This window comes from Aptenodytes forsteri, unplaced genomic scaffold (genome assembly GCF_000699145.1).
Source record: "Aptenodytes forsteri isolate BGI_AS27 unplaced genomic scaffold, ASM69914v1 Scaffold8, whole genome shotgun sequence".
Taxonomy (NCBI): Eukaryota; Metazoa; Chordata; class Aves; order Sphenisciformes; family Spheniscidae; genus Aptenodytes; species Aptenodytes forsteri.
In genome coordinates this window covers 4,889,912-4,902,026 of record NW_008796218.1, presented here as the reverse complement: position 1 = coordinate 4,902,026, position 12,115 = coordinate 4,889,912, and the positions used below count along the sequence as shown (strand labels likewise).

Here is a 12,115-nt window from a genome sequence, read left to right as displayed (position 1 = left end):
GGGAGGTGATTCTCCCCCTCTACTCTGCTCTCGTGAGACCCCACCTTGGAGTACTGCGCTCAGCTCTGGGGCCCCCAACATAAGAAGGACATGGACCTGTTGGGAGTGACTCCAGAGGAGGGCCACAAAGATGATGAGAGGGCTGGAGCACCTCTCCTATGAGGACAGGATGAGAGAGTTGGGGTTGTTCAGCCTGGGGAAGAGAAGGCTCTGGGGAGACCTTATTGTGTCCTTTCAATACTGAAAGGGGGCTTATAAGGAAGATGGGGACAAACTTTTTAGTAGGGCCTGTAGTGACAGGACAAGGGGTAATGGTTTGAAACTGAAAGAGGGTAGATTCAGAGTAGATAAAAGGAAGAAATGTTTTACGTTAAGGGTGGTGAAACACTGGAAGAGGTTGCCCAGAGAGGTGGTGGATGCCCCATCCCTGGAAACATGCAAGGTCAGGTTGGACGGGGTTCTGAGCAACCTGTTGTAATTGAAGATGTCCCTGCTTACTGCAGGGCGGGTGGACTAGATGACCTCTAAAGGTCTCTTCCAACCCAAACTATTCTATGATTTTATGATTATATCTATTAGATTTTGATCCTGGGATCTTTCATATTAAAAATTACAAATTAGTCTTGGTTGTTAAAACTCTACCTTCATGTTCCAAGAGCATAAGGAGACACTAAAAAACAGAAATTATAAATTTTGAGTGGACTTGAGCACTTGTCAAAAATTAGCATTAGTTGAAGTAGACTGGTTTTAAATTGATTTGGCTTTGTAACAACCAGAAGAATCAGTAAATATCGGTTCCAGAGTTACAACAAATAAATGCTGGGACAGTGATACAGATAAAAAGTCTTTGTTAATAAATCCATTTCACTGATGACGATCAGAGTCTAATGCCAACTGTATTGAACTGGGTGCTATAATAATAGTCTCCTAAAAGAGAGAGAGGCAGAAATGGTAATGAAGATAGCCAAATCTGCTTATCACATCCTTTTTTGGAGAATGTTTGACTATTTGAGTCCCATATGGATGTGCAGCAGATTACTTGCTCTGAGAAGCTTCTAATACACCTTGGCCTTACCATCTTTGTACATCAGTTCCTTTTCTAGCAAGTATTTACTATGAAGATTTCTTTGGAGATCATCTTTCAAGCTAATTATAAAATGTTGTCCTCCATCATGAGGAAAGGCTTGATGAGAATTCACTGCGCTTTGAGTCATTTCAGGCTGAAACTGCAAATATTACACCTTAGAGTTGGATGCCTTTTCTCTCCCCTCTTTATTCACTCAACTCACTAATGCACAGTGGCTTTTTATACTCATGACCTCCTTCACATACTTTTTGCGATTGTATTTCAGGTGATTTTGTTATCTACTGCTAGCCCTTCTGAACAGCGTTTCAGGGATGTCTCCAGGAAATTGAATTCCTACTAATCCAATATAGGAGAGAGAAGTAGGTCATCAAGCAGTAAAGCAAGTTCTCCTTTTTGTCAGATATTGCTTCACAGAGTATGTGAAGCCTGTCCCAAATGAAACTTGAATTACAGCAAGAGCAGCATTTCATGTGTTATTTTGGCATTTCCAGTTTTTGACCAAAAGACTGCAAAGGATAAATAAAAACATGCTTAGACATATCAGGAGCTTTTGGAAAGGTGCAAGTTAATCGCCAAAGCAAGCAAAGCTCAGTGCTGTTATGTTTCTTTGTCTGAATGGTACTGTTTACCCATTTGACCAATTTATGTATATCTCTATCAGATGGGATAGTTTTGTCATCATTGCAAAAGATACAGGGGACAAATCTTGAAAAAAGTGAATAAATTCTGGGGCGTGCCGAGATCCCAGTGAGGAGAGTGGTTTTTGACAAGCCATAGAATCAGGTTCAGTATTTCCTACCTATTCCATATTTTACTTACAGCTCTCTAGGTTCATTACTTGTGATCAATATTTTACAACTTGGTAATGGCACACAAGGCACAAAATAAACAGTTTACATCTTCTCCTGACAAATGCAATGATAAATCACTTCCTGTCCATCAGAGGCAAAAGCAGGGCACCCATTTGTCATACAGAAAGCTTGAAGCAAATGTGCCAACATCACTTGAGCTTTACTAGTGTTGTCCACAAAATTCTGCTTATTATGACTAAAACAGAGAATCAGATCATCTCCAATTCCACTGAACTATGGGGACTTTCAAAGTGATAATAAAAAAAAAAAAAAAATCCCAGTTACCTTAGGTTTGGGGAGAACACTGTAATAGCTTTTTTTTATATTTTTCATAGACAATTACTGCTTGGGTGAAATATCAATATCCTTTTGTGGAAGGAAAAATATGACTGAAACTTTTTTTTGTTAGTGTATTGCCTTTTTTTAATTTTAAAGGCTCAGAAATGTCTTTCTGCAGTAGGCTATATATAACCCTACTAGATATAAAATAACTCATACAGACACATGTGCACTTGTTACAATTCCAGAAATAAATTTTACTCTCAGCAAACCTCAGTAAGCCTACTGTTTTCACTGATCTCACAGAAATTACATGTACGTGTGCAAAGACATAATATTAAACTTCTATCTTGAAAATATATTGAGATGTTAATTTTCTCTAATGCTAATTTTCTTATAAATTGGTGTATATTTTTGTTAGGCTGAACAGATATCTTTGCTTGCTCTATTATTTTCTATTCTATTCCAGCAGAACTAGTACAAAAATGTAGAATTGAAAACGAGTGAAATCTGAATAGTAGTCTGGAGGTTTTATGTCAGTACAACCTGTTGAGCTTTCAAATAACACAAATGGTTGAGGAGAAAAAGATTATTTCTGTGACTCTGAAAAATATTTTTTATATAGAGGCTACTGAAACAGGCTTAAAAAGAAGGGTGTATATTACACTTGGTCCATGATTCCAACTATTTTTAACTTACTAGCGTAATCTGAATACTTTAGTCTGAGATCTTTCATCTGTCATTAATATTTTAAATGCTTTCCTCTTCATTATATGTCTGCTCTTACATAAGATAAGGCATCTGTAGTCTACCTGATGGCATAACATTTTGAAATGTAGGACAATCCAAAAAAACCTCACCACATGAAGTACATATATTGTCTGCATTTATTTATATCTTTCCATTCATTATGTGAACTTTGCTAACACTTATATGTTCACAAGATGTGTTGGAAATTATTAAGGATAGTTACTGTAAGGATGTATATGTACTCAAGTCTGTCATTATTGCCATATTTAAAGAAAAATGTATAGGCATTAAAATTTTATGTACTAGAGGATGAATGTATGGATTGTATCTGTATAAAACTTGACACCTATTTCCACATTATTTTCAGTAGCTCTTCAACCATATGACCTTCTCTTTCATATTTTAGCATGAAGTAAATATTGTATGGAGCTCAGAAATGTAGAGGAATGGGAAATATACGCTAATAAAAATATGTTTTAAACTAATAGCATATGGTTGAGCTGTCACTTAAATGTCATTCCCATTGCCGCCTATTGATAATTCTTTGTAATTTTTACATGAATGTCAAGTTTAATTTAAATTGTGCTTGTAATTGGTAAAAGTCAATCGCTTAAGCACACCTCCCACTGAGGCTATATTACTTTTTCATCACTTAGTGCGTAAGCATTGATCAACTTGAAATCTTTGTGTGAGCTTAACATCCTTTTTATTGGTGTTGTGATGATAGCTAATTTGGATAAATTACTAAAGGAATCGGCCACTCATCCCAATCTCAGTTAAATACTAGGGAAACATTCAGCGCAGCTTTTCTGATTTTTTGCTTTTCCTGAGGCTATATTACTTTTTCATCACTTAGTGCGTAAGCATTGATCAACTTGAAATCTTTGTGTGAGCTTAACATCCTTTTTATTGGTGTTGTGATGATAGCTAATTTGGATAAATTACTAAAGGAATCGGCCACTCATCCCAATCTCAGTTAAATACTAGGGAAACATTCAGTGCTGCTTTTCTGATTTTTTGCTTTTCTCCTGCAGGAAGGAGGTGTAGTTGCTCTCTTTAAGATCTGTCGCCAGGATTGTTTCAGGTGCCTTTATCCCCAGACACTGAGAACGTTGGCTTCCATTTGTTGCGTAGAGGAAGGGATGCACCAGCTGGAAAAGGTAGGCACTTCAGCATTCTTTACTGACTGCGTCATAAAACAGGGAAGTCCTGTCTTTAACCTCTTCTAGGAATTGATAACTTGGTGGTGTTTGATACTGTGCTCCATACTATGCTCACTTTTTCTGTGCTGAACACATCTTCAGACTTTACAAAATTAGTCCCAGCAATAACATTATCCTATTCAGTTGCTTGCACAAATAAGCTTTCTAAGTGGGGATAATTTTCATAAAACAGGTAAATATGTTAGTGGCTACGTCAAAAAACTAGGGAAATTATAATTTTTGGACTCTGTGAAGTGTTTGTTTAGAAACTCCAATGTTTCAAATAACCCTTAAAAGACAGAAAGCTTTATACCTCTTTAAATCCTTTCCTGATGCTCAGGTAGGGCACCTGCAGTAACTTGTGGAGTTGTAATTGCACAGAAAGAACTGGGACACATATAGCAGCTAGCCAATAGAAAAATGTGTCTGCTAATCAGCAACAAGTCTTATAAAAGCCAATTTTAACTGGGATGGCAAACATCAAAACATTATCCAGATAAAATTATATCAACTGCTTAGGCTCCATTCCTTTCTCACTCTCGCTACATACTGCTGTGTTTTGGAAAATGAACACTTCTGGTCACTAAATCATGATCTCATCTTTTGTATTTCATAAAACAGTCATCTTCCACAGCTGAATAATGGCCTCTTCAAGTTAATGATAAATGATTTCACTGCCACTTTACATTGACATATCTTGTAATTTACTGCCTAGAATTCAAGCAAACCGTGACAGAACATCTGCAGCAAAAAGCAACTCTCTGAGCTTACAGTAAATGAAGATAACTTAAATTTTTTTTGACATAATGCTGGTTCAGACTGACACCAGAATCAGTCTAAAAGGATCTTTCATGATGTCCACTATAATAGTGGAATTAATAGAGTTAGAAATGGAAAAGATTGATTCAACTCACCTAGTCCAGTTCCTGGCAGTGTCAACATACATTTAACGCGTCCCATATCAAAGCTGATGAAACAGGAGTCCTAGAAAAAATGATAACTCTCAAGCTCATATGTCTTTGATCTACTTTAATGTTGATCACAAGTAAAATTGCTCAGAGTAAACTTTGTCACAATCAGGATTGGAATAGGTTTTAAAGGATTTTTAACTGAAATCCCTACCACTGCTTTCAGTAGTTCATTTTTCACCTGTGCCTTCAATTCTTAAATCATATCTTGGCAAAACCAAAGTCTGCAACATGAGGGGCTGGACATTAATCCTACTCACCTGACTGAACAGGCAGGTTTATGACAGGAGTATTTGATTATCACTTTGTCAACTTCTTAGCCTAAAATTGTGTTGCTGAGGATCCATATGTTGTGTGGGTCCAGTACATGCCTGGGTTTCTGGTGGGGGGGAATGGGATATTTAATATATCAAAAGAAACAAAGAAATTTTCTCTGCAAGGAGGTTAATGTCCCTCTAAGTGCTAAGGGAGGTTAAACAACACAGGCCAGCACAATGCTATGTCATCTGTAAATAATCTATCAGCTGGTGACAGCCCAGGTTTGCCAGTTTATAGAGCTGAAGAAGGATAGTAAACAAGAAAGTTTTACTACTCTTTGTACTCTCTTTTCACCCTTCTTGTACACCTATTTAGAAGCAACAAGACATTCTGACCATAGGGAATCAATGGGAAGTGCATGAATCAGATGACCAGTATTTTGATGTGAACAGCACTCCAGTTTTTTATATTGTCTTCTTTAAATAAGAATTATTTTTTTCTTTCAAAATTTGAAGTACTCTTGCAAAGAACAAAAGAGAGGGTTAACAATATTAGCATTCCTATCATTACAGAAATTACCATAGGAGTTCTTATCTGGCAGAAAAGTTGGCTTCTATTCTCCAACTAAGTACCTGGGGTGGTGGCGAAGCATTTAATTTGCTCTAATGTGAATATCATTATGCCACCTAGTGCATTAAAACATCAGTGCAATTTGAACTTGATTTTTAATGACAGAAACCTAATTCAAACAAATAAAGCTTGGCCTCCAAACAATTGAGATTAGGTAATTCAAGATTCAAAAAAATAATTAAAAAACCACAAAACCCAAACAAATCCCACCCCCCTCTATTTTTCAATTAGATTTCACAACAATTAAAGTGTTTAAAAGACCACTTAAAAGAAAGCAGCAAGAGGTATCATTTCTAATGGAACCTTTGTCTGGGAGGTGAACTAAAAGGGGGTGGTATACTTTCTGCAGTAATTGCAGTGATTAATTACTAAAGACATTAGGAATATTGGTTATTTATCCAATGCCTGTTGATCTTGCCAATTCAGTAACAACACAAGAAGGTAACAAGAACATCTGTGTTAATGTAGATGGTTATTTAGAAAACAAGCAAGGAAGTCAGTAGTTCACAGGAGGCAATACAAGTAGAGAGTATTTTAACATATTAGGCTTTCTTTATAATTAGTTTAAATTTAATGTGAATATATACTAGCTTTAAACAGTTTGTCTTGAGGTTTTGGCTTGCAATGTGGAAATACTGTCCTCATTTACCAATGAAGGAAAGTAACAATTGAGTGCTTATTTCTAAAGATGTAGAAAATTGCCTATTTTAAGCAAAAATATTTTCCTCAATTTTTAAAAAAATAATTCTTGTTCTTCCCAGTCATGCATCTTTAAAAATATATTTGCACTACTCTCTTACCAGCACAATTCAAAAAGCTATAATTACTTTTCCATCATCTTGATAAGCAAGGTGATCTTTGCTATAATTACAATGACCAAGTAGTTGTTGCAATGACTAGCTTTTACACTTTTAGGTGAATCTAGTTGGCTGTATATGCAATAATGCAAAATCAGTTGGTTAAAATGCCAATTTTAGAATAGTTATTATTTCATTTGCAAGTACTTTACTGACTTTTGAAAAGGTGCTGTTACTTTGTTGTACATTGAGCTACAGAGCTCCAGGAACTCAACAGTAACAGATTACTCAGGCAATTAAAGTAGAAAGATAGTGAAGAAATAGTCTCATTTTGTGACTGAGGACTGTGTGTAAGTAAATGTTGTTCTATGTAACCTGTGCTCCACAAGCGGTAATTTTGGTGCTTCAAGCTGCTTATAGATGTCCGGTTGTTTGGTACACTTTAACTTCATAATCCACTGTGACACCAGCAGGTTTGAGATCATTCTTTGGTCTCAGCTGCCTGACCAGTCCCACTTCAGAGAGGAGTGGAGAGACCCTGGAAAAGCAATCAGAATTTTCCTCCTTTGCATTTTTCCTGTAGCTGCCTGTCCCTGTACCCCCCTGTCCCTGTACCCAAGAGACCTTTGTCATCTGTGTCTTGTGGCACTTGAGCATGCAAAGTTTTTAGGAGAAAGCTCACTGCATCAGAAAGGATGGTTATTCTTGGTCTAGGCATTCCAGAGTTTATGTAGAGACAATATATAAATACAGGTAATATATAATACAGAAAATAGCTAAAATCACTAAAACCAGAAGAACTGAAAGGAGTCTGGGGGAGGTGAGTGTGACTAGAAACTGAAGAACAGTGTTAGTGCTGCACATGCAGACCTGTTTGTGTATCCAGCCCCGAGGTTTAGGGCAGAAATACAATGATGTAGTGTGAGATTGGTTCTTAACATAGACATTTTTTGAGGGTTCTAGAGGGAAGAATATCTGAACCCTTACGAGTGTGGTTTGAAAACTTAATTCACCTCAAGGGTTCCTGTAGAGGAAGGACTGTTAAAGGCACGGAATTGGGATAGATTAACAGTGCATTTCATGAAACTTAAGGTAAAAAAAAGTAAAAAATTGTGATCTTGATTGTCTGATAATGTATGTCCTGCAAATTATATTAGGAATAACCGTACTTTAAATATCATTTTCATTGTCAAGACACACATAAAATCTAGCAGATATTGTCTTCAACATGAAGCAACCTAGCCTGGAAAAAGGGTTTGTATTTGGATACAATCATACATCTTTAGCACGTTGTTTGCCTAAAGCAGTTCTTCAGCCCTTTCCCTTCCTGAGGCTGCATTAGGTCCTTGTTTTGCAGAGCTCTCTGAACAAAGTGTCTCCTATACATGTACTGACATGCAGCCTCATTTAAGTCTAAAGACTGTGACAGTTTCTCTGTTTCAGGTCTGTCCATACAATGGACATAGTTGTTGACTGGTGTTAGAAGGCATGGCTTTCCAATTTTTGCCTTACACTGAAGCTCAGTGTGTGATTTTCACTGAGGCAAGCTTCCTGCTGCAATAAAAGAACTGCAGAGTTAGTTCAGAAATAAATAGCAAACAGTGCAATGTACTGCAATTTTTACTGTGCATGTGAAACATTATTCCATTAAAAAGCTGCAACTCAGCTGGGACCTAGATCAAGGCTCAACTGCCACAAAAACGTAATGATTTATACAAATAGTCATTCAAGCAGCTGCCTAAATATTAACACTGTGCAGTGTATGTTTACTTACACTATTTAAACTACTCCAGAAAGCAAGACACCTGGAATCAACTCATTAGGAGAAAATATTCCAGAGAGACTGGTGACAGCAGTTGTTACTTTCATTAATAAAACCTTCTTTTTAACAAATGACACAGCTTTTATCACTGTGCTTGAAGCAAAATTGCCTAGGTATAGATTATAAATTGCTTTGAATCCTTCATGTAAAGCACATTATATCAAATTACTTACCTCCAGAAAAAGAATCCGAAGAAAGGAAGTACAAAGTGTACGATTTTTGAGATTGGGAAACTGTATGAATTTCATGAAGACTTAAACATGACTGACCTAAAATCTATTGTGTTAAAATTTCTTTTTTTTCTAGTTAAAATAGGAAAAATTCTTATGGCCTATTTCAGTGGTTTTGCACTCAGTTAGTTGCATAACAAGAGATTAGGTGGGGCCTATAAGATGATAAAAATTACATAGCTATTTTATTCTAAAATTAGTTGAATTCAAGAGCTTAAAAGATTAAGCATTTATTTTTTGACTAAAAATATTTTCAAAAAAACCATAGTTCTCAAAATTTTGTTTTAATTCATGGAAAGTAAAATTTCATGTTATTCTGTCTCCTGAGTGAGGTAGGGCAAGGCTGGGTATTAACAGCAAAATAAAGGACTTTTAGAAGTCATTAGAAGGGGATAAGTTGTTGAGGGGCTCTTCTCTTGTCTCTTTCCCACAAAAACAGGTAACATGCAAAGTTATAATCCTTTCCAAGTTTTTTATGGGTCATGTTGACAAACGCATTCTCAACACTGTTGTATGAAGAGGAATATCATTCTTGTTTGTTCCCCAAAATAGTGTTTGTGAAGCTTCATGGATGGAAAGAGACTGGAAACTTTCTTTCTGCACGCTTAAAACCACAGAACGCTGGCTTGTGTGCTAAGAGCATGTGAGATCATTTAGATGGAAGCAGTTCAAGTAATGCGTTCCTTTTACAACCCTTTGGCTGAAGTCAGCTCTTCTTCTGGTTTGCATAATGCACTTTTCTCCACCCGAGAACATTGTTTTGGCTCATCTTCCATGGCGATTTGTAGCCAGGCTTTGAAATCATGCTTGTGAAGTTACAAAAAGTAAGCAGGAATGGATAAAGAGATTTCTGTTGTTCTGAATTTTGAGAGAGGAGGATAAGCTTTTAAAGACTAATTCAGGCAACTTTTGACACACAGCGCTGAGCACACAAACTTGCTGTCATTGATAGCTGGAGCTGGGAACTGTGTCTCACTGTTGTCACTGGGTAATTGTGTAGGTCACAGGAGAATGAAGAGCTACAATGAGACAGAAATATAAGTCAACCTTAAGGAATAGTGTGGGGAACAATATTTTCAAAAGCTGCTTTTCACATAGCCTTTTTGATAACCAGGCAAATCTATTTCAATAGCTGAGTTTGTGGTACAATTAGATAATGTAAAGTTCTAGGCTTGCAGCTCTTTAATTTACTGGATGCTTCTTCTTAGTAAGGCTGTTTAATTAATTGGCAGTGAAAAATGTGCTGGGTTTGGCAAATTACATTTCTGTCAAAGCCCATGCAAGATTCATTAAATCATATCTGAGAGTGCAGGAACTGCCCTTCCTCAAGTGCTGGCTTCGTATCTATTAGGTGGTGTTTCAAGTTTTACCTCCTGATTACACAGCTATGTATACATAATTAGTAAATGCAGCTTCTTTCAGCACAATCCCAGGCAAGTGTAGCAAGACTTCTTAGGTCGTTACAGAATCTGACCATCTTCAGATGTGACAGGCTGCGGTTCTAGGGCAAAATGCTTTAGAAGTCATGGAAGGGACGTGTTTCTGAATACTGAAAACCAGTGTGAAAACATGTCGTGTCCTCCCCCCCCAAAAAAAACCCAACCAGCCCAACTCAAAACCACCACCAACAAAAATAACCAAAACCAACTGGCAGCTGATCTCTGTAGTATCATTTGGTCTGTTGAAAACCTTCTGCCAGTTACACAGCAGATTAAAATTTGTTTGCTTTATGGTAGTACCCACTTTATCATGCAAAGAAAAAAGCAAGTTTTTTTTTGATGGACTTATTATTATTCAAAAGACATGGAATTGAATAAAGACAGACATGTTAGTGCAGGATTATGGTGCATTGCCAGATCTCTGTAGGAAAAAAGTGTACACAAAATGCTTTGGCTGAGGTCACTGCCATTATTCCAATTCTGTTAAAATGACTAATTAAATTATAGTGGTTGTGTTGTTATAGCCCTGATGGTCTAAGGAGATAGGTATCAGTTGCTCTAATAAAAGATATTACCTCTCCTTACAAACCTTGCTTCACTTTAATCATATTATAGATTTTAGAAGAGGGAGAAAGGAGCCAGCAAGTGTAGCACTAAAGATAAACATTTTGATAATACTGGTAAAGTAGGACAATGTGAGACTTAGCTAAGGAGTTGGTGAATAGTTTGGAGGACACAGATTCTGTTGTTTATCAGTAGATTCTCGTTTAGATATCAGGCCTGTCCCAGACTCTGCAAACATATACACATGCACTTAGCATTAAGCATGTGAGTAATTTAATTTGAAAACAAAAGAAACCACTACCTGTTAAAAATGTCAACAGAGATGCACATCTGTTGGTCTGTTTGTGATTGACGTTTCAGACTGCAATAAATTTCAGTAAATATTCACTTGGTGATCACTGAACACAAAGTGCTGTGGAACAAAGCAAAACTTTCAAAGTCGGATCAAATAGGTACAAGACCTTTTTGACCAACCTTGTCTGTCTTTTCAATAAGAGGCACAGCAGGCAGTCTATGGATTGATATATAAATCTATAAATTGATAACAAAAGCACGAGCTGTCTTCTAACCCAACAATGAACACTTTAAGTCTGTTGCTTTTAGTGTGAGTCCTTCCATGTCACTCACAGATTTAGGCTTTGCTTCTCTTTGTCCTGTGCTTAAAGTGGCATATTGCTTAAGCATGGATCTGTGATAACATGTCCACATGCAAAAATTTCATAACAGTCAAAGCAACCCTGTTTTATTCAGATTTTGTCATGTTTCAGTAAGACCTGATCAGGAGAAGGCATTGTGGTGGCATACAGAAATTATCAATGACGTGCTGAGAGTAGATCTTGCCACTGCTCTGTTGTAATTTTTTTTTCATGGCTCCAGAGCAGTGTTCATGCAGAGTGAGAGCTGATAAAATTAGGTGTACTTTGGCATTTGGTTCCTCTATATGATGCAGTCACTGTAGGAGGAACAACCTCTCTTCTCATCTACGCCTCAGCTCTGTCTTTTTATACACCTCTATTTTTTTTTTTTTAGCTGAGGTGCGGAAGAGAAAGTATCTTCAGAATTTTTCTTCTTGTTTTAAAAAGATAAGTGTTGTGGTTTAAGCCCAGCCGGCAACTAAGCACCTCACAGCCGCTTGCTCACTCCCCCCCACAGTGGGATGGGGGAGAGAATCAGAAGGGTAAAAGTGAGAAAACTCGTGGACTGAGATAAAGACAGTTTAATAGGTAAGGCAAAAGCCA

The 12,115-nt window shown here is 36.9% G+C and overlaps 1 protein-coding gene across 1 annotated transcript in view; it reads left to right on the top strand.

The window, feature by feature from the left end:
• INSC (inscuteable homolog (Drosophila)) overlaps nucleotides 1-12,115 on the top strand; it is a 168,496-nt gene that overhangs the window by 105,544 nt on the left and 50,837 nt on the right. The window contains exon 7 of the mRNA XM_009288784.2: nucleotides 4,002-4,127. Within this exon, the coding sequence (XP_009287059.2) occupies nucleotides 4,002-4,127 (126 nt within the window). The remainder of the gene's footprint in view (nucleotides 1-4,001; nucleotides 4,128-12,115) is intronic.